General features: G+C 41.7%; 1 protein-coding gene across 10 annotated transcripts in view; it reads left to right on the forward strand.

The window, feature by feature from the left end:
• Positions 1 to 21,052, forward strand: part of LDB2 (LIM domain binding 2) — a 339,258-nt gene that overhangs the window by 260,963 nt on the left and 57,243 nt on the right. For all 10 annotated transcript variants that reach the window (XM_059675345.1, XM_059675334.1, XM_059675373.1 and 7 more), the window contains exons 4-5: positions 9,811 to 9,933; positions 12,138 to 12,221. In XM_059675345.1, the coding sequence (XP_059531328.1) occupies positions 9,811 to 9,933; positions 12,138 to 12,221 (207 nt within the window). The remainder of the gene's footprint in view (positions 1 to 9,810; positions 9,934 to 12,137; positions 12,222 to 21,052) is intronic.

A 21,052-nucleotide genomic window follows, 5' to 3' on the forward strand; every position in this document is an offset into this window, starting at 1 on the left:
TTTGAGCTGATTTCTCATATCTTAGACACTTTCAGCACTGTGAGATGATCTTTTATGTTTGCAACTCAGCTAACTCTTGTTCTCAGCTGTGGGCATGTAAGGTGGAGTCAAGCATGATAGAGCCTCAAAATTAAGGGCAAGAGAGGGTCAGCTGCCTATTAAACCCAGGTTACTAATTTAGAATGTTAGTTTTTATACAAAAGATCTTCTACAGGTAAAAGAATGATTCGGAGATACACTCTAGTTTACCCAAAGACCACATAGAATCACAATGATTGTCATAATACCATTAGTTTCTGAAGAAATTCTATATGTTACTGAAATTAAACACTCTTAAAGCTAAATTCATTGTGAACCAGACAGGAGGAAAATCCAACTTACCATAACTCAACTAACCGTAATCTTTAAGAAACATCTACACTAATAAAAGAGAAACATGGTAATTGGCATACGACCGATACCCTTTTCATTGGCTAATCAGCGAGATATGCAAATTAACTGTCAGCCAAGATGGCGGCCGGCAGCCAGGCAGCTTGAAACTAACATGAGGCTTGGTTGCCTCAGTGACGGAGGCCTCTGAGCGGGCAGTTTAAGAAACATTGTAACAAATACGCCCAACTTCAGCCAGCAGATTCACAACATTGTAAGCAAAGGCCAGAAACCTACTTTCAGCACCGGAGGGAGACCTAAGAGCTGGAGCCAAGCCTCAAGCTAAAGCTGGCCCAGAATTAAAAAAAAAAAAAAAAAAAGGAAAAAAGGAGCGGTTGGGAGCTTCAGTCACCCCCAGCCTGAAAACAGCCCTCAGCCCCTCACCCAGACTGGCCAGGCACCCCAGTGGGGACCCCCACCCTGATCCAGGACACCCTTCAGGGCAAACCAGCCAGCCCCACCCATGCACCAGGCCTCTACCTTATATAGTAACAGGGTAATATGCCTCCCAGCACCGGGATCAGCAGAGCCATGAGGCCTCCCAGCACCAGGATAAGCGTGACAGGGGGCAGCGCCCAAACCCCCTGATCGCCCTGCGGCTCTGTGTGTGACAGGGGGCGGGGCCACAACCTCCCTATCCACCCTGCTCTGTGCCTGATAGGGGGGAGCTCCCCCCCCCCCCACAGGCCCTGCTCTGTGTGTGACGGGGTAGAGCCATAACCTCCCCATCAGCCCTGCCCTGAGTGTAAGAGTGGCGGCGCCCAACCCCCTGATCCGCCCTGCTCTGTGTGTGACGGGGGGAGCTCCTCAACCCCCTGATGGGCCCCGCTCTGTGCGTGACAGGGTACAGAGCCCCAACCCCCCTGATGGGCCCTGCTCTGTGCGTGACAGGGGGTTGCTCCACAACCTCCCCATCGACCCTGCCTTGAGTGTGACAGAGGGCGGCACCCCAACTCCCCAATCGGCCCTGCTCTGAGCCCGACCAGGGGCTGCACCTAGGGATTGGGCCTGCCCTCTGCCACCCGGGAGCAGGCCTAAGCCAGCAGGTCGTTATCTCCCGAGGGGTCCCAGACTGCGAGAGGGCACAGGCCAGGCTGAGGGACCCCCCTTCCCCCCCGAGTGCACAAATTTTTGTGCACCAGGCCTCTAGTAAAAATATAAAAGAATTTAGGAAATTTGGAGTTCAAAGGTGATTTTCCCAAATTCTGAGAAGTTCTATGATTGGTCAATCAGCAAGTGAGCAAGAAGTTGTGAGAGAGAGAATGAGAAACATGGGGAGAGAAGGAGGAGGATCAGATAAAAAATTGAGGCAGAATTCAAGGCCCTATGAAGGATTTGAAATGAAAAAGAAGAAAAAAACCACCTATGACTTCTCCCATGCATAGATAATTGCCATATGGAGAGCTTCCTCTGGACAAAGACCTTTCTGGAACATTAGAATCAACCCCTTTACATATTCTCCCAAGTAGAAAAATAGCAAGAGCAAATATTTAGTCATAGAATCTGGCAAAACAGAAGCTTATTTTTTAAATATTTTTTATTATTGATTTCAGAGAGGAAGGGAGAGGGAGAGGGAAAAACATTAATAATGAGGGAGAATCATTGATTGACTGCCTCCTGCACGCCCCTTACTGGGGATCGAGCCCACAACCCAGGCATGTGCCCTGTCCGGGAATCGAACCATGACCTCCTGGTTCATGGGTCGACGGTTAACCACTGAGCCATGCCAGCCAGGCACAGAAGCTTATTTTAATGAACACCGGTTCATTGCATTTTGACTAAGACTCAATGTGAAATTAATTTTTAATATGAATGATAGCAGCTATCTCTTTTCATTAAAAACACAAATGGCCACCCCCCTTTTTATAGTTAAGGAAAGTTGAATTATCAGGGTTAATTGCAAAAGCCCAAATTATAAACAGAGGATGTGTTTGTTGCTTATGCACAATATGCTGAAAGAATAAAAATAAAGTGTTTATTGTTTAAAGTGTTCCTTGATCTTGTTGGTGCAGTTTCATCTTTCTGCTGTTCACGATGGTGTGAAAAACTGAAGGCAAAGGGAAAGGTCATAAAATGCAAAAGCACATCATCAGATGCCACTGATTATATGATATCTGGCCTTGGCTAATAGACATTTTAAATGTGAGGCGGGAGCTGGGTTTTCTCTTTCTTCCTCTTTGACAGTTGAGCAGAGAGGAAGGTTGTTATTCAGAGACAAAGAAGTTTCCCACTGTGTGCAGGGCTGGTGCTGGGAAGAGTTTGCTCTGTGGAAAGGAATGATCCCTTGGGTGACGGTTTAATGTGTCTATGTCTCATTTCATTTTGGAGACTTAACACATCTACTTAATCTTGTAGATCAGATGGATCCACAGTCCACGTCTAGTGTTGCAGAGTCCAACACTGCAGAGAAAGCCTTTCTCTGCTGCTTCATTATCTTTATTATTATTACTAGAGGCCTGATGCACGAAATTCATGCAAGGGGCTTGGCCCCTGCTGCCAAGGCAGCTGCCTCTGCCTCAGCCCCGCTGCTGTGGCTTCGTCTGGAAGGTCACCCAGAAGGACGTCCGGTCTAATTAGCATATTAAACTTTTATTATTATAGATTTTTGTTAAGACTTAGTGTTACTTGTAGGTATTTCAAGAAAAACTCCCAAATTCCTTATGCTTTAAGGGGGAGGAGGGGATCCATGATAATTAAATAAAACTTTTGCCATAATGAAGGAGATATTTACCAAACCTGTGGCCATTGGTAGAAAAATGTGTCTTGCAGGCATCTTTTTATATATTTCCTCGATTTCTTTCTTTCTCAGGCCAAAACTTTTCTATAAGTGACAATAGTCAGTTGCTCTGAAGATGTAGTTCTATTTATTCAGGGCTTTTTTGTTTGTTTGTTTGTTTGTTTGTTTTTTAAATATATTTTATTGATTTTTTACAGAGAGGAAGGGAGAGGGATAGAGAGTTAGAAACATCAATGAGAGAGAAACATCAATCAGCTGCCTCCTGCACATCCCCAACTGGGGATGTGCCCGCAACCAAGGTACATGCCCTTGACTAGAATCGAACCGAGGACCCTTCAGTCCGCAGGCTGACACTCTATCCACTGAGCCAAACCGGTCAGGGCAATTCAGGGCTGTTTTGAAATTAAATAAATAAAGAATCCCATTCTCCTGGTGAATTGATAAAGTGGTTTTTATTATTATTATTATTCTAATGAAGAAACTAGGGTTTTCTCTATTGCTTTCTTCCTCATTCAGGAATGCTCCCTCTCAGTTGGCTGAGTGGTAGTCCAGGCATCCAAAGCACCCCCTAGGAAGACCTGTGCATTCTCCTGGACCCAGCTCTCCCAACCTAAAGCTTCAAGTCTTTATTTTTTTAATTTTTTAAAATATATTTTTATTGATTTCAGAGAGAGGAAGGGAGAGGAAGAGAGAGAAAGAAAAATCAATAAGAAAGAATAATTATTTGGCTGCCTCTTGTATACCCCCTACTGGGGATTAAGCCCACCACCCAGGCATGTATGCTGAGTAGGAATCAAACCAGTGACTTCCTGGTCCATGGGATGATGCTCAACCTACTGAGTCACACAGGCCGGGCTATCTTCAATTCTTCAGATCACCCATTTGACTCTCCTCCATGGCAAGACCATCTGCCAAATCTTGTAATGAATATTTCCATACTGCGATGAGAAATATTACTTTCTGGGAAATGTAGCTTAGCTATGTGGACTTAGTCCAGATTCTAATTATGCACATTTATTTTTAGAAAATTTGAAGGGTTCTCTTTTTTTTTTTCTCTTTAGTGATTATTATACAATCCAAAGAACCTTTCCCATTTTTCTTTTGTTCTTATGTTAATTAAAAATAACTCATCTCCGTGTAAGAAAATAATCAGGCTACTTAGTATAAAACAGTGGGTTAATGAACTTCCAGTGTCACAAAGAGAAATCGTTTGTAAGCTGGTGCTTTGTGTTTTTGGGGGGAACTGACTATTAGTTAGTACATGGCATAACTTAGCACATTGTTCTAATTTAGACTATCAATAAACTCTAATTCCCCAAGTAGCATTTGAGCCAGTGGTTCTGAGTTGCTTTTATGAAAATTTGGTCAACTGGTGAATCAAAAATCTGCCAGAGCCCTAATCAACAGTAATACTTAATATTCCTCAGGAGCATAGTACACATTTTGCAATTTCCTGAGCCTTACAACATTATAGATTATGGGTAAATATGTAATTAGAATTTTAAAACACACATTAGGAAGCCTTTCTTTTCTGTATTCAATTTCAAATCAATCAGAAAACAAGGCTTAATATCAGAAGCGCAATCACCAAGGTTTTCACAATCAAAGACCCTCAAATTATATGTAAGGGTGCAATACTGGCAGGTGCTGAGATGAGCCCTCTCTGGGGTATGTGTTGGGTGACTTTTAGGTTTTACAAATTAGAACAATAATTATAGCCATTAACACCTTTATCACTTCTATAAACATAGATTTATTTGTTTTCTTGGTCTCAATTATTTATGATGAAATTGTTTGTCACTATAGCCAGGTATCGTGGAAGTGTACCTATCTGAATACTCATTCTTGTCTTTGACCATTAGCTCATCATTCTACCCTGAGCCATGTTATACCATGTGCCAATCCAGGATTTGGACCTTGTACTCTTATTCTGAATAACCAAATTATTACAGATAATAACCATATTGCTCTAATATATGCATATATATGCATTTACACGAACAGTGTCTCCAAGTAAAGTACAATGAGCTTCATACAACTGTTAATCTAAAAGCACTAATCAGTACTTCCTGGTTGGCAAACACATAGGTTTTGGGGAAGAGTGGAGTTCTCAGGGTATGGACTCTCCTTATCCCTTCCCACATACTTTGCCCTATGCATCTCTTCCATCTGGCTGTTCCTGAGTTGTGTCCTTTTATAATAAGCTAGTAATCTACTAACTAAAATAATTATTATTATAACACTAGTCCATGCATACTGTTCCAGGCACAAAGACCAAGACAATTAAATAAATACATATTTAAAAAGCACATTTTATTTTATAAAAGCTCTATGAATATTGTATTATATATATAACTACATGGTCCGTACTGTTTCACAATTAATCAGAGAAAGAAAAGGGTTAAAAAGCTACCAGTTAGTTTGAGAAATGTTCTTTTTTAGTTCTCTCGTCCCTGGCCTAGTCTCCAGCTAGCACGTGACATGCTGAATGCCTGCCAGCCTCTTTCTTGTTGATCCTCCGGAGACCATCTGTGCTGGGGGCATTGATTAGAGTGTGTCTGCTGGGATTACATCTTTTCGGTTGCCATGCCAACTAATCAGCTGATTTTGGTTACCACAGAAACAAAATGTCAGAGCTCATAGTACGGTAACATGAATTCGGCATAACAGAAAATGTTTTCTTAATTGGGGACCCTTTTGATTTTGGATGCCAAGTGAAAGGCATTTAAAAAAAAATGGTAACTTTAGATAAAAGCTACATTAATTGAATTGATTAAGAGGAATGCAAAGAATTTTTCTGAAAGTAGAAAACATTCATTCTCCAGTATAAGCTATGCCCATTTTTTACCATTTCCAAACAATATATATTATATATATATAGAATATGCCTCCATTCCATTTGATGATTGTTGCCTATAAAATAAATCACAAACATTTCAATTTTCTTTAACTTCCAAGATGGGGGCAGGAGGCGGAGAGGTTTCACAGGGTTTGGGAGGAGGCTGTGGGTGTAATTACCTGGGGAAGACCCGCAGTGACCAAACTCTCCTACAGTCTTTCATTTAGAAAAACACCCTACACAGTCAACTCAGATTCGATTCTAAGGACTGTGCTCTCGCATATGATCTGCCCTGGGTAAAAATGACTCCTTGGTTTTGGCTGAGAAAGGAGGAGCCCAAGGCGACTTGCAACTTTCCCTTTTGTAGCCCCCATGACAGTTTGACTGCAAGAAATGTCCTCAACCAGTGTGGTGTGTGATCTCACAGAAAACAAAGGACACAATTTAACTTGGCCTTCCAGATCTCCAATGCAGTCATTCATCAGAAGGACCACATCCAGGTCTTCCCATTATATTCTATTCCAATACCGGTAAACCAGAACCTCCTTCTAATGTGGGTTTGTGGTTTCTAAACACAAAATCAATAAATTAGATCATTTAGAAGCATGACATTTAACTGGGTTAGTATTTGTTTAAACACCCAATAATCTTCTTTCTTAAAGGAAACCAAAACAGGATTATAGCATCCAAATATTTCTGTTCTGTATCGTCAAGGTATTTCCCTGTCACTTGCTGGCTATGGTCCCCTCCCTTTTGTGAAAGCCTTCACTGCAGGTAGCTTCCATCATGCTAACACCCAGGGGGATGGTGCGGCTTAATCTCCATGTAACTCTTTGGAAACCCTTGGTAAATTAATTCCAATGCTGAGATGCTCTAGGGAGTGGTTTGGGGACACTAAAGTCTTTCCCATTTCCGGGGGCTCTACTGTCATAGCTAAGATCAGAAACAAGGCTCTGAAGACCACTCAACTGAGGAGTGTGGGGGCAAGGTGCCCAAATGCCTGAAATTACCCACAGATTCTGCTAATTGGATTTGAGTTAGGGGTCTTCACCCAGATTACCAATAATTATCTTACAGTGCTTCTGAGACCTTTGATAAAATGAAAATGGCAGGCATTCATAGCATCTGTCTTAAGTAGTGCCCTATCAACACACACTGCTAATTCTCCTGTACTGGTCTTTGCAGCTTGCTTAAAGAAAATACTACCTTACATTAGAGTCGACCGAAAGCACCGAACCCAGTGCCTAGGACATAATTGGAACTCAATATGGTGGCTTTTTTGTATTAAATTCCCAGAGGGAAAAATGAGTGTTAATATTTCATAAGAGGTTGATATAAATTGTTAAATACATTCATAGACTATACTTTTAGAAATGATCACATTCCCTATTGAGCTTATTGTTTTTATGTGTGGTTGTTTTTTTTTCCTAAAAACTTGTATAGTGCAGTGATTTCCAAAGTTTTATATGTTTGTTTTTAGCATAGGAAATCTTTCTTCAAAAAAGCTTGATCAGAAGCTCAGTGTATGAAATCAAATAAAACTAAAGCTGATCTGGTTGAATCTAGAAGATGAGAAGGAATCTCAGAGTCCAGGTGGAGGCTAAGGTCTTCTAAGCAGAGCCCCTGAGATAGCTCTCCTGAGCCACTAGGTCTCAGATAGCTCTACTGGTCTATGATTCTGAGTTCTTCAATTGCATTTCTTTTATCATTAGAGCTGTTGTTTATAGCCTAGTATGTGCTTGCTGCAATCCTAGGCAATCTACATACAAAATTCCCTTTAATATCTCTTTCCAACAACCCTGCCTGAGGATGTTTTTATCCTCATTTTACAGATGAGAAAACTAGAACTTAGGGAATCTGATGTCCCCAAAGTTTCAAAATGAGTGAAAAGTAGAGTCAGGATTTGAATCTAGTACTTTCTGATGCCAAAACCTCCATCCAGTATGTTGTACTGCTACCCTGAGGCCAGCATGGGCTGAATAATGAGTTGTAATGATTTAAGCTGGACCAGTGTGTGACCGCCACTGCCTATCCTATAGTCAAATTAGGCTCGGTGGTTGTGGGAGTGCCTAGTATTTTCTTCCATTTATGTCATTAGCAGTGAAAAGAAAGGCAAATAAAATAATGACTACATGGAAAAAATGATTTGAATATCAAAAGAAGATTGAAAAGCTCCCCTATCATTAATCAGTCTATCAGGGAAGAGAGCGCCAATAAGTATTTTTTATTAATGACATATAGTTTTCTTAGAAAGATAAATTTGCCGCCACCACCACCCCTCCCAAAGGCTGGCCCTTTATGCAAGCAGAATTTGTCATTGCTGATATGATGTGATTTAAGGAATGGACTCTAAATATGCTTCTAACTTCCATGTCAGAAACTGATACCCATACCCTTGGGTTAAGCCCTCTGGGATTTCTCTTTGGAAATGAGAACCTCTGATTTGGTAATTTTATAGTATCCCACACTTCAGCATAAATAATTTTATTAGATACTTTCTCCCAAAGTAGGATTAACTAAAATTGGAACAACAGCTCAAGCTCCTATTGTCAAAGGATCATGAAAGAGGGGGGAAAGGTTGGTAGGAGGATACTACTTTGTGGGGTCCATATTCTGTGCCATGGGTTTGGACATAATCTTGCTGTAAGATGGGTTTTGTGCCCATTATTTACAAGTGAGGAAATGGAGGCTCACAGGGTTTCAGTCGCAGCTAATATGGTCATTAATAACCATGGCAGGTAAGCAGCTACACTCCCCTTTGAACCCACTAACTAGCTTGTACCTGCCTCAGTATGCCATGGATAAGCCACTAGTGTCCCATTTTGTCAAGATCCAGAGCCACCCAAGGATAGTCAAAGGGACCATGTTGAGTAGCTGACATGTGAGTGGCAAAAATATGGCATTCTCTTTCAGTACAGGAAGGTGGTATATGCTAGGAAATGCAGGTTATTATGTCAGAGTCAAGGGGATAGATATGTTCTGCTAACAGGCTTCCATTGCACTCTGTAACAGGAAAGAAAAGAGATGAAACTGCTAGCAAAAAAGGGGAAGGAAGGAAGGAAGGAAGGAAGGGAGGGAGGGAGGGAGGGAGGGAGGGAGGGAGGGAGGGAGGGAGGGAGAAAGGAAGAAAGAAAGAGAGAAAGGGAGAGAGAGAAATACTGTTATAATTAACCTAGTTATTAATAACAGGAAAGGAGCAAAGGGAAGGCCAAATATGGGCATGTCATTTGGGCAGCTTTGCCAGGAAGCTACAGCTTTACACTCCCCAAGGAGCCATGCATTCCTTCCCAGCAGATCATTGGGGAAGGGACTAGACATGTGGGAGATAGACTACCCATTCCCAGAAAAGGTGCAGGGACTAGTAAAGGCGCTTTTTGTCAGTCACACCTGGGAACAGGTCATTGGCCAAAATGGGCTTGGCCACTGCAAGCATGGGAAGATTCTGGATACGTAATTCCCTGAACAAAGGAGTTCACTCTCTTGGCTCTTGGTTGACTCCTGGCTTGTGGGGCTCTCATGCCCCTTCTTCATGGCATTCACCCACACACAATGGGGTAATGGCCTGCAACTAGCCTGATGTTAAACTGGACCCAGATGCAAGATGGAACCGAAACTCTGGACACTGGCATTGCTTTTAGCTCTCCGAAAATCCCATTTACACTTCTAGGATTGGATTAAGGGAAATGGCGCTTTGGAAACCCAGGGATGTAATTCTATGGAAATAAAAATCACTCATTCTCCAAAACAAAAAAATATGGCGTTCTCAGAGTGCATAACCAATGAGTGTGTCATTTGTCACCTCCAGGTGTGTACAGAAGGCAGACTGATCCTGGAGTTCACCTTCGACGATCTCATGAGAATAAAAACGTGGCACTTTACCATTAGACAGTACAGAGAGCTGGTCCCAAGAAGTATTCTCGCCATGCATGTAAGTACTTTCCTCTCTCTTCCACTCTCTTCCCTATTTCCCCTCGTTTCACTCAGGAGAAGTACAGATTCTCTGTGAAAGAACTCCTGCAGTCTTCACACTTTACGTAATGAACTCTAAATGTTGGGTTTCTCCCTCAACCATTTTAATCCATAGGTCCTTTTTCTCCTTTGTTTTGAGTGTGGTGAATTCTGAGCCTTTTTTTTCTTTTGAAACTTTATTATTTTAAACTCTTAAATTGAGGTTACCTCAATAAACAGTTTGTACTTTTCTTTAATTCAGTTCAGTCATTATCCAGTAATGCTCTGCCTGGCCTAATAAACCCGTTATTTATAATCAGGGGAAGAAATAAAACAAAAAGTAAGAAAAACAGTTTCCAGTTTTGATTAGAACCATCTGAGGAGACATGGAGCACATGGACCTCATCTCTGTGTCCACAGGAATTGGCCCTTTTTAACCAGTGTTGGAATGAGCTGGGATATTTGGGGTTCTCTTGGTTTCCACTGGACATAAATCACATCAAATTTATTGAACACCAATTAAGTGCAAGGGTAGATTTGATGCCAATCTAGAGACATGTTTTAAAGGGAAAACTTGATGGGAGCTTGTCAGGTACAGTCCCTGAAGGAGTCAAGGCATTGACTTAATTAAGTCCCTCCTCTTTCATACGTGATACAGCATTTCCCGTGAAAAAGCTTGGGAGCAAAGTCGCTTATTGAGCCTGATTTTTAAGACCCAAGATAATCAAAAGAGAATATGTTAACAGTAGCTGGCACTTGTTGGGTGTTTCCTAGGCCAGGCCTTGTGATGCGCGTTGTATGCGCATCATAATTAACTCCCCAAGTAACTTAGGTGAGTTATCATTCATTATTCCTGTTTTACAAGTGAGGAAACTGAGGCTCAGAGACGTTCAATCAGTTGCCCAATGATTTTTAGACTGAAAGTGGTAAAATCAAGATTTCAACTCAGCTGGCTCTGACTCCCAAACCTGGGCTGATAAGCCAACTGTCTCCTAACTATCCCTCCAGGCCATCCCTGAAGGCTCTGGTCCTCAACCCTCTCCTCCTGACTGATTAACCAGGTCTCTGCCCTTGAGCTTTCTTCTGTGACCACCCCCACACTCCCACTCCCCTTCTCCACTGCTTCAGCCTCTCATGACCCAAGTTTTCTCAATTTTCAAAGCCCACTTCACATCTCCTTGAAGCAGTCTGAGTAGCCACTCTTATTATTCTCAAAATAGAGTCGGAAACCTGGGCCCTGGAGTGAGATCACATAGGTTTGTATCCCTGCTCCTGTGTGACCTTGGGCAAGTGATATGACACTTCTATGCTTCCAATCCCTCATCTATAAAATCAGTACAGTAATAGAGTCTATCTCAGAGGATTAGTTTGAGGACTAAGAGTCAATGCATCTAAAGAACATGGAACAGTGCCTGGCATATAGAAGGTCCTCTGCAAGTATGACAATTGGCTGGTAGCCCAGCAACCACATCTTTCCCCTTATTTATTATTCTCCTATTGTCTGACTACAATGTAAGTTCCTTGATGTAGAGCACGACTACCTGATGCATCTCTATATAGAACCAGCTCTTCCTGGAACATGGGAGGTTCAATAAATACAAACCACATAACCAGAAAGGACCTAGAGGTGTCCTGGCAGGTCTTCACATCCCTTCTCCTGAAGACACAGGGCCTCTCATAGAGCAAGTGAAGTTGTTTCTCCCCAGATGTGAAAGCACATCTGACTCCGCTTGGCTCTCCCTGACCTCAGGTCTTGCACTATTGACCCACAAGTCTCCTTGAGCATTATATGCATGTGTCTTGAAATGTAAATCAAATTATCTCCAGCAAACTGGCCCTCTAAGGAAAACCAAGTGTCAAGATTGCATTTCTTAGCAGCTGTAGTGCAGTCTGAGACTTTCTTTTTTTTTAAAATATATTTTATTGATTTTTTTTAAAGCGAGGAATGGACAGTGCTAGAGAGTTAGAAACATCGATGAGAGAGAAACATCGATCAGCTGCCTCCTGCACACTCCCCATTGGGGATGTGCCCACAACGGAGGTACATGGCCTTGACCGGAATCAAACCTGGGACCCTTCAGTCAGCAGGCAGATGCTCTATCCACTGAGCCAAACTGGTTGGCGCCTGAGACTTTCTTGAGACCATCTTGCAGGGATAAAATGTATGACTTTTTTCCTGTTTAGGCACAAGATCCTCAGGTCCTGGATCAGCTGTCCAAAAACATCACCAGGATGGGGCTAACAAATTTCACCCTCAACTACCTCAGGGTAAGACCAATGTGATGATTATATCTCCTGGTGAGTTGGAAAAGTCCTTTACAGGTTTATATATCTCTTGAACCAAGGAGTTAGAATGCGGTATTATAGCACAGTGTGTGTGTGCGTGTGCGTGTGCGTGTGCGTGTGTGTGTGTGTGTGTGTGTGTGTGTGTGTATGTGTGAACAGAGGAAGGAATTTAATTAGCAAGCATCAAACCTAGCCTTTGTCAGGATTGAGCTTCCTCTGTACATTTGTATCACTCTCGGAATGAATTATTCAAAGGCAAGCAATGTTTGTCATCAGATGCTTTGGTCGTATGTCCCTTTTGGTTCTCTCAAGTTTCTAATGTGCTCTTGTGGAGTTCATGGCTTCTGCCTCTCCACCCAGGAGCCGGTCATCCTGCAGAGACTTGGTGTGCCCTCCAGAGAGAGCCCCTGAAGAAATTCCAACCAGCGCTGTAACATAAACATGCATTTTGAAGTCTTCCCAGGGAGCTTCTGTGTGACATAGTGACAGATTTTTCTGGTTTAGATATAAAGTCAGTTTTTATTTTTAAAAATTAAATGTTAGGGAAACATTCACTACCTACATAATACTTACAGCCTCCATATTTGGTCTAAGAGGGTAGCATTTACCACACCAGTTTTTAGTGGAATTGCACTTGTCACATGGTAGGCAAGGGATTTGGTTTCTTTCATAAAGCAAACATTGTCCTCCAGAGTCAATCAGAAGGTGGTGGCCACGGTCCCCAGTCCTTTGCCTCTGAGTTGCTGAGTTCCTTTATTATCATGTGTAGTGTTCACTTCTCCAGGGCACCCATTGCATCCTAAATCTTATGCTTTCATTTCTTTATCCTTAAGTGCTCCACAGGTTGGGGAATTTTGTTTTGTATTCATGATCATTTTTGTGTGTGTTGAAATGCTGGCATGCTTTGCCCGGACTTTCTCTTCTTTCAATTAAGAGTGATTTGGACAAATGCTTTCAAGTCATGCACTCATTGCCATATGCCAGGTGCTTGTTAAATGCTGAAGACTCAAAGGCCATGGCCCCGGCTATCAGGAAACTCACTCCCATGAGGGTCAGGCCCATAAACAGAGAACGTTATGTACAACATGGTAAATACCATGATAGAAGTTTCCAGATGGAGTTATGGAAGTACAAAACAGAGACATCTCAGAAGAATCAGAGAAGGCCTCCTGAAGGAGATGATGCCTGAATTGAGTGTAAAAGAATGAATAAAGGGAAAGCAGAAGAAAGCGCAGGGAGGGCATTTCCATCTGAAGGAAAAGGAGTATAGACTCAGGGGTGGAATTCCAAGCAGTTTGATGATGCTGGGACATGAGAAGCCAAGACAGGCAGAAGAGAGTTAGTTGGGAGTCAGGTCTTGGAGCAACTGGCTGACTAGGTTACTGGGCTAGGAGCCTCTGGTTAAATATGAGGATGGCAGGGTCCTCCTCCTGGATAAAGGGAGAGGACACCCTTAGTATCAAGCCTAGATGTCCCAGAGCCAAATCCAAGCATAGCAAGAGCCAGTCAGCTTCGTGCCACCCCTCCCCCCACCCCACCTCACTTCAATACCCTAGCTCTGTGGTCAGCAAACTGCGGCTCGTGAGCCACATGCAGCTCTTGGGCCCCTTGAGTGTGGCTCTTCCTAAGCCTTAGGAGTACCCTAATTAAGTTAATAAACTACCTATATAGTTTAAGTTTAAAAAATTTGGCTCTCAAAAGAAATTTCAATCGTCGTACTGTTGATATTTGGCTCTGTTGACTAATGAGTTTGCCGACCACTGCCCTAGCTGTTCTGACAGATTCAAACCAGGTTGTTCTCAGAGGGAAACCAGAATCTGCCCAAGTGGGATGGGTCAACAGGTGAGTGCTCCCAGCCCGGTTAGCTGGGGCTGTGTCCTCTCAAAGCTTCAGGCTCTGCATTCAGAACTGGCCCCCCGTGGGGAAGCTGGCGCAGTGGAGTGGGTAGCAAGGCCTGGGAAGTGGGGGTCAGTGGCGTTGTTCTCTCTGCAGGAATTCAGAGGGCTGCTGGGCACTGCTGGGCATGTCATCCTGTCAGGGACCCTGAGAGGTTAGGTTTCAACCATCTGAAGATGCCTTTCCTCAGGCAGATAGATAAAGAAGTTCCACATGGTGTGTCCGTAGCTGACCCCACAGAGGAATCTGGGACTTTGGCGTCTATCCTAGACTTGGTCGCTAACCCTCTGGTGAGATCTTAGATTCTTGATTCTTCATTATATCTTTTAGCTGCATTTAACACAGATGAATACATGCTAAATTTTCTCTCTCCCTCCAGCTTCTCTTACTGTCATCAGTAAAATGGTGACCTTCGCCCGGGGGTCAATAAAGCCCAGCTGGTGCCCAGGTACTCCAGTTCTCTGATTCTAGCTTAGAAAGGCTGAGGAGACAATACCTGCAGAGGGGTAAGAAGGACACCAGCCCTTCTCCTGACAATGATACAGGGAAACTATTTATGGGTAGGGCAATATACAGAAGCGTTTCAAAGACCACCATTTAATGCAGAGCTTGCTGCCTGCTGTGCTGTGCTGGAGATACATGTCCTAACTTAAATAGCCTTCACAATGGCCCCCGTGCACTAGCACTGTCCCCGTAAGAGAGCCAGGTGCAGAGTGTGGGAGTAATTGAAGTCAGTTGCCCAGCTTTACATCAATCACCAAGTGGCAGAACCGAGACTTGAACTTGGGCAGTCTGGCCTAGAGTCTAGGTGCTTCATAGCAAAACTCTGCTGCCTTTCTAGTAAGAATGTAGAATGGAGATGTTGATAGGAATTGGATCATGTCTTTCTTGCCTTGATGGGAGAGTCAGCATCTACCATTGTGTCCTTAATCTACTTTGCCAAAAGTTACATCTGCACCTCGTAGGGCTTAGCATGAGGATGAAGTGAGACGATCCATGGAAAGGACGTAGCACAGAGTCTAGGGACATAAAGTGCCCAGTTAGCGTTTGTTGTCCTATTTTGTTGAGCATCTGCTATGTACCTAGCATTGTTCTTTGTACTGGAACCACTAGAGCAACATGACATCTGGCTCTCTTCTCTCTTCCTGGGCACACATAACGCTACTTCCCCAGCCCTTGCACCCTGGTTCCACACCTGTTTGCCTTTCTGTCCTCATTTCTTTCTTTTTTAAAAAAAGCTTTAGTGTTGAAAGTATTACATATGCTTCTCTTTTCCCCCTATTGACCCCTTCTATCCCACCCCTGCCCCCTGCCCCCTGCCCCAAGTCTTCACTACCCTATTTTCTGTGTCCATGGGTTATGCATATATGCATACAAGTTCTTTGGTTGATCTCTTCCCACCCTCAGTGTTCCTGGTTCTATGCTTAGCTCTTGGTAGATCCTGTATTATAATTGTCTGTCTCCTGTATTTGACTCAGAGAAGCCTGAAGACAGATCAATTACCGTATATTTCTAGAACCTCACAAGGTCTACATCACAATAAACACCAGTAAACAGCGCTTGAACGGATGGCTGGTGGATGGAGTTTGGTAAATGGAAGACCATATTTTAAATAAAACCAAAACAAAATGCAATAAAACTATAAATTTCTTAATGGGTAATTATTTTTGTCTATTTTCTTTGGCCAAATTTTCTTGATATTGGGATAGACAAACTGTTTTATGCATTATGCTTAATGCAACTTTAAAACATCTTATCCTCTATCCCAGCAAAAGACATTTGTGTGTGTTTCCCCTTACTCTTTATTCATGCATATGCATAGTATTTGCATAAATGTAATCAGTACATATACATTTTTTAATATTATTTGATAAATACTTTTGCATGCTTCTACATAGTCATCCTATTAACCATTTGTAATAGCTGCAAAACATTCTGGTGTGGTGCTGGGACTGTGTTTACTTAATCTTTCCTCTAAACGTTGAAGCAGCGTTCAGCTTGCTGCTGCCATTAATCCCATTCCTCTAAGCACCTTTGCCATGTCCTGCTCCAGGTGGTATTATCTGCAAGCAGAAGACTGAGCTGTGAGGCCAGATGTTAAAGAAAATAAGGGACTGTAGATTCAGAGAAATGTGGGCTCAAACCCAAACCCCCTACAGCCTATAGGGGCCTTGAGTGAGTTTTTTCCTTTCTCTCAACACCCCTTTACTTATCTGAAAATTGGGAAAATTAATGTTCCACAGGTTGGCACAATTTATAAGACCAGAGGAGTTAAAATTTATAAGAACCTGGCATGCAGAAGGAGCTTACTAAATATTAGTCCCCTCCTGTGCTATCTGAGAGCAGATCAGCGTTCAACTCTCACTTCGGCAACTTCTTATGTAATTTTGATCAATTGCCTTAATTTCTTGGGGCCCCAGTTTTCTCCTGTGTAAATGATTATGCACATTGTGAATTGTGGTAAGTGCATCACAAGCCTAGGTTAGAGTGATAATGCATGTGAGGAGCACGTTTAAGCCTAAATTACAACACCAGGAAGACAAGTCAGTCTCATCTCATTTGTCATCTCCTATGCCTTGGTCATGGCCTTGAATTCTTCACTGAGATTCTGGAGTCATATGATAGATCAGAAAAAAAGAGAAGTCAATGATTAATGATATCTGCCAAGGAGGGTAACAGCGATGAGTCTGGGACATGTGCATATATTTGGCATCCTTTCCCAATATAAATGTTATTTCAAATGTAGAATCATGATCACTGAGTGTTTTCAATATTATCTATAAGCTTTCTGTTGTCATTGTTAAGTCTAATTCTTCAAATAAGCAGTATCATCTATTGGGCTTGAAAGCATTTAGTTTTCCCAATAATGTTTTTTGATCCTGTGCCTTTAATTTCCCAAGTGAGGGAAGAATTTTGTTGTTGTTATTGTTATACTTTAAAGAACATTGGACCCTGCATGTAGCTTTCACTGATAGCAAAAAAGTAGAGTCTGGTGCCTTGAAGAACTGGGCAGTTAGCTTTGGAAAATGCTTCCTACCCAACATAATGACATAAAGTGGCCTCTAGGAGAATGAGCGTGGCTGGAGTCAGCATTTGGAACCCTGTCGAGATGTGTTTGTTTTTTATTTTTGTAAGGTTTTGACTCCCAGCCAGGATATTTTCCTTGGTCTTAAGAATAAGCAGAGATTATAATGCAAACCCTTTTCCCACCTAAAATTAAGCCTGAGAAGGAAACAGAAATCCCTGTTCAGAGCTTGAGATGAACTGTAGTTATTGAGCATCAGAACAGGCTGGGATATGAGCAGACCATCCACCATTCACACATTCAGACAGATCAGTAACAAACCCTAGTTAAGCACTGAAGTTTGGGTGGGGAGGGTGGCAGGAACCATACCAGCAAATCCCCTGTGCGTCTCACAGTGCCTGCATGTTAGAGACCCTCAAGGTATCATGCATGGTTCACTGAGGGTTTGCAAACTGTTGGTTACTAGTCTGGTATGAGTCCAGGAATGGAGAGCAAGAACTTTAAAACTATACTACAATTTGCCATTGCCAGGACACCCAAGTTCATCCAAGTCAACCAGTGGACTCATCCTACTGATGAAACTGAAGAACATTTCAAGCGTTCTCAAACTCACATGTGAAAGGCCACTAGTCAGGGGCTGGAGAAGCACATGTCACAGGGAGAGTCATGAGCCATGGCAGAGGGCACTATGACATGAATCTCATTCAGAGATAAGCTCCAGTCTGTGAAAAGACCATGAGGATCATAATTAGCATCATAATACCACTAGGTATTGAAGAAATTCTATATGTTCACAATAAAAGGATGAGATCGGTATTATCATGCCCATTTGACAGATACAAATCTGGTGTGGACCCAAACAGGAGAGAGGGCGATTCAAAGGCGAGGCATTTAGACTCTGAAACAACCTCATTCTGACTCTACCCCTCCGCCTCCTCCTCAAAGAAAGGCTTCATCCCAGCAGAGGCAGAGAAAGGCCTTCCAAGCCACGTGAACGCTCCACACATGGAAGGATTGAGACTTGAAACACCCGAAGGGCACTTTTAATTGCATTTGAAGATGGAAAAGTAGTACGTATGACAACGTGATAAGGGAAGTAAAGCAGTTAACTCTTAAAGAAGTGAAATAACCATAACATACAGTCATACCAGCATCTAGAAAACAGTGGTCTCGTGGTTTCTAAAAGTCAAGCCAGGGGGAATGGCTATCAGAACATTAAAAGAAATTATATCTATAAATAAGCAAAAACAGTATTTTAACAGAGCAGTTCTAACTGAAAACAATATCACAGCCACAGATGCTTCTACAATTCTTAGCCTTAAAAACTACAAATGGGGCCTGGATTAAAGAAAGTAATTTCCCAGTCTCTGACACAGAGAAAGAGAAAGAAATTGTTACTTAACAAGACACTGAAATTCAAGGAAGATGGGAAGGTGGACAATTGGCAGTCTGAGGGGTAACAAATCTGAGCGATTGCAAAGTTAAGTACAAGATGGAGCCCAGCGTTCATCCTCCTGTGAAATAGCCTTTCTCATAGTCTAGAATGGTAAAATTAATTAATTAATTAATTAATTAATTAAAAATTGTATCAGGGAAATGCATAAGGGGGCCAGGAGAGAGTGTTCAGATTTAATTTCGTTTTAGATCAGAGGCAGGGATGTATCCTGAAATAGGAAGAGGGCTCATCTTCTTCTTCTCATTCTCCTTCATCTTCATCATCTTCTTCTTCTTCTTCATCTCTATTACTAAAATATTCCTGCCAGGTTTTTGCATGGCTGGTCACTATTATTCAGGTCTCAAGATACATAGCCTACTGCAAGAGGTCTTTCCCAGTCAGCCTATGTCAAGTGACCTCACCAAATCCCTGTCATTTCCGTCATACCTCCTTACCTGTCTTATTTTCCGTGTAGCATTTTCATCAGTTGAATTCTCTTGCATAATCGTACTTTACCCTTCTACTTCCCTGCTTCTTATGCCGATCACTGGAGTGTAGCTGTTTTGAAAGCAGGAATCTTGCATCTTCTTCCCTATACGCAGTGAACAGAGAGTCAATCATTTTGAGGCTACTCAACCTGAGATGTGCTCTTTGAGGAGTGGGAAGTTTTAAAGAGCAAACCATTTGTAAAACCCCAAATTCAAGTGTTGCCTTGGAACACTTGAGTGCACTTATATGACGACTGTTAACCATCCTTGACATCACAGACTGAACACCTGTAGCACTCCCTTCTAAGGATGTAATGTTCTTCTTTACAATTCATAAACAACCTGTCTTGAGCATAGAGGAGGGATGTCATTAACTTTATTTGATCAATGTTACTCATCGGTAAAACAACTGAAATTAATAATGACTTCTAAAGACTTCTATTTAATCATTCTAAAAAAAAAAGGAATACAAAATAGAAATATTAACAAATGCCACAAATAAAATGCTAATAAATTCCAGGCCAGAAATGAGGAAACTGAAACCAAGAGATTCCATAGCTGGATGGAGATTGACCCAAGACTGCCTACCTATTAGTAGCAGAGCATGGGTTCTAGTTTCCTTTTTGTCTTGGTGTCATTTGTAGGACTCATTCATATCCATTCAATCCACAAACAAGTACTGAGCACCTACTGTATACCCCGGTCTACTCTGGTCTCTAACTAGGAGATTCCCTAATTGATAGTAAATATTTCTGGGCTCATAAGAATTTCACACATATTGCTTCTGATCTTAAAAGTTTTCCAATGCTAATCATAGCAAAAGACTGGAACTCTCCCCACGCAGATAGCTAATTTGTCCCTCTTCTCTTCTTGCCTATTTTCCAAGCTTTGTGAAATAAAGTAGGGGTGGAGTGATACCCTTCCAGTTCATAGTGTCACAGACCATCATGGAAATCTTGCTCTAGAGATCGTAACATTTTACCAGTGGTTTTTTGATGGACCTTTAGGTTGTTTCTAATATTTTTCTACTATTATCAATGATATGTAAATATGTTTTCACATTTGATTTTGCACAGGAGCAGTTAAAAAGCTAAATTCGTAGGAGACAATCCTGGAAATGAAATTGTCAGGTAGAAAGATATGTACATAATTTTAGTAGATATTATCAAGCTGCTCAATATAGAGGTTGTACCAAGTTTTAGTTTCCCCAGCAACATATAAAATGATTATTTTCCACAGTTTTCAACAACTGAAGGTTATCAAATGTTTCTATTTTCCAGTATTATAGGTGAAAAATGGTATCTTATTTTTATTGTAATATGCATTTCTCTTTCTCTCTGGCTTATAAGAAGGGACAGGGCAGAAGATCATGGTCTTTTTGCTTTAAGAATATAGTAATTCTTTACCAAGGTAGGTGCCACGGTTTAGTGAAGGAGACCTTCTGGATTCAAGGAAGGGAAAATGTAGCATAGTGGTTAGAAGTATGGGCTCTGATTTAGGCAAACTAGGTTTGGAACCTGACTTGGTTACTTACTAGCTGCAGAACCTTGAACAAGTGACTTTTTGTTTGTTTTTTTAGTTTACTCTTTGGTGTTCCTGCTAAGTTTTATCATTTGCAAATAATGATGATTGACCAAGTCTTTTCCAATTTTATGTTTTATTCTTTTTTTTGGCTAATTATATTGACTAGTACTATCAGAAAAGTGTTAAATAATAGTGAGGATAATTAATATCCTTATCTTGTGCCTGACTTTAATGGGAATCCTTCTAGATTTTTCATTAAGAGGATGATGGCTTATGATATTCTCATATTAAGGTAATATCAATCTATTCTTATTTTATTAAGAGCTATTTAAAGTAAAAAAAATCACTATTAAATTTTATCCAATGTACTTCTGGTGTCTAAGAGATGGTATTATTTTTCATTTCTTCTTATTATGGTCAAGCATATTAATAAGAATAATTGATG

This window comes from Myotis daubentonii, chromosome 1 (genome assembly GCF_963259705.1).
Source record: "Myotis daubentonii chromosome 1, mMyoDau2.1, whole genome shotgun sequence".
Classification (NCBI taxonomy): Eukaryota; Metazoa; Chordata; class Mammalia; order Chiroptera; family Vespertilionidae; genus Myotis; species Myotis daubentonii.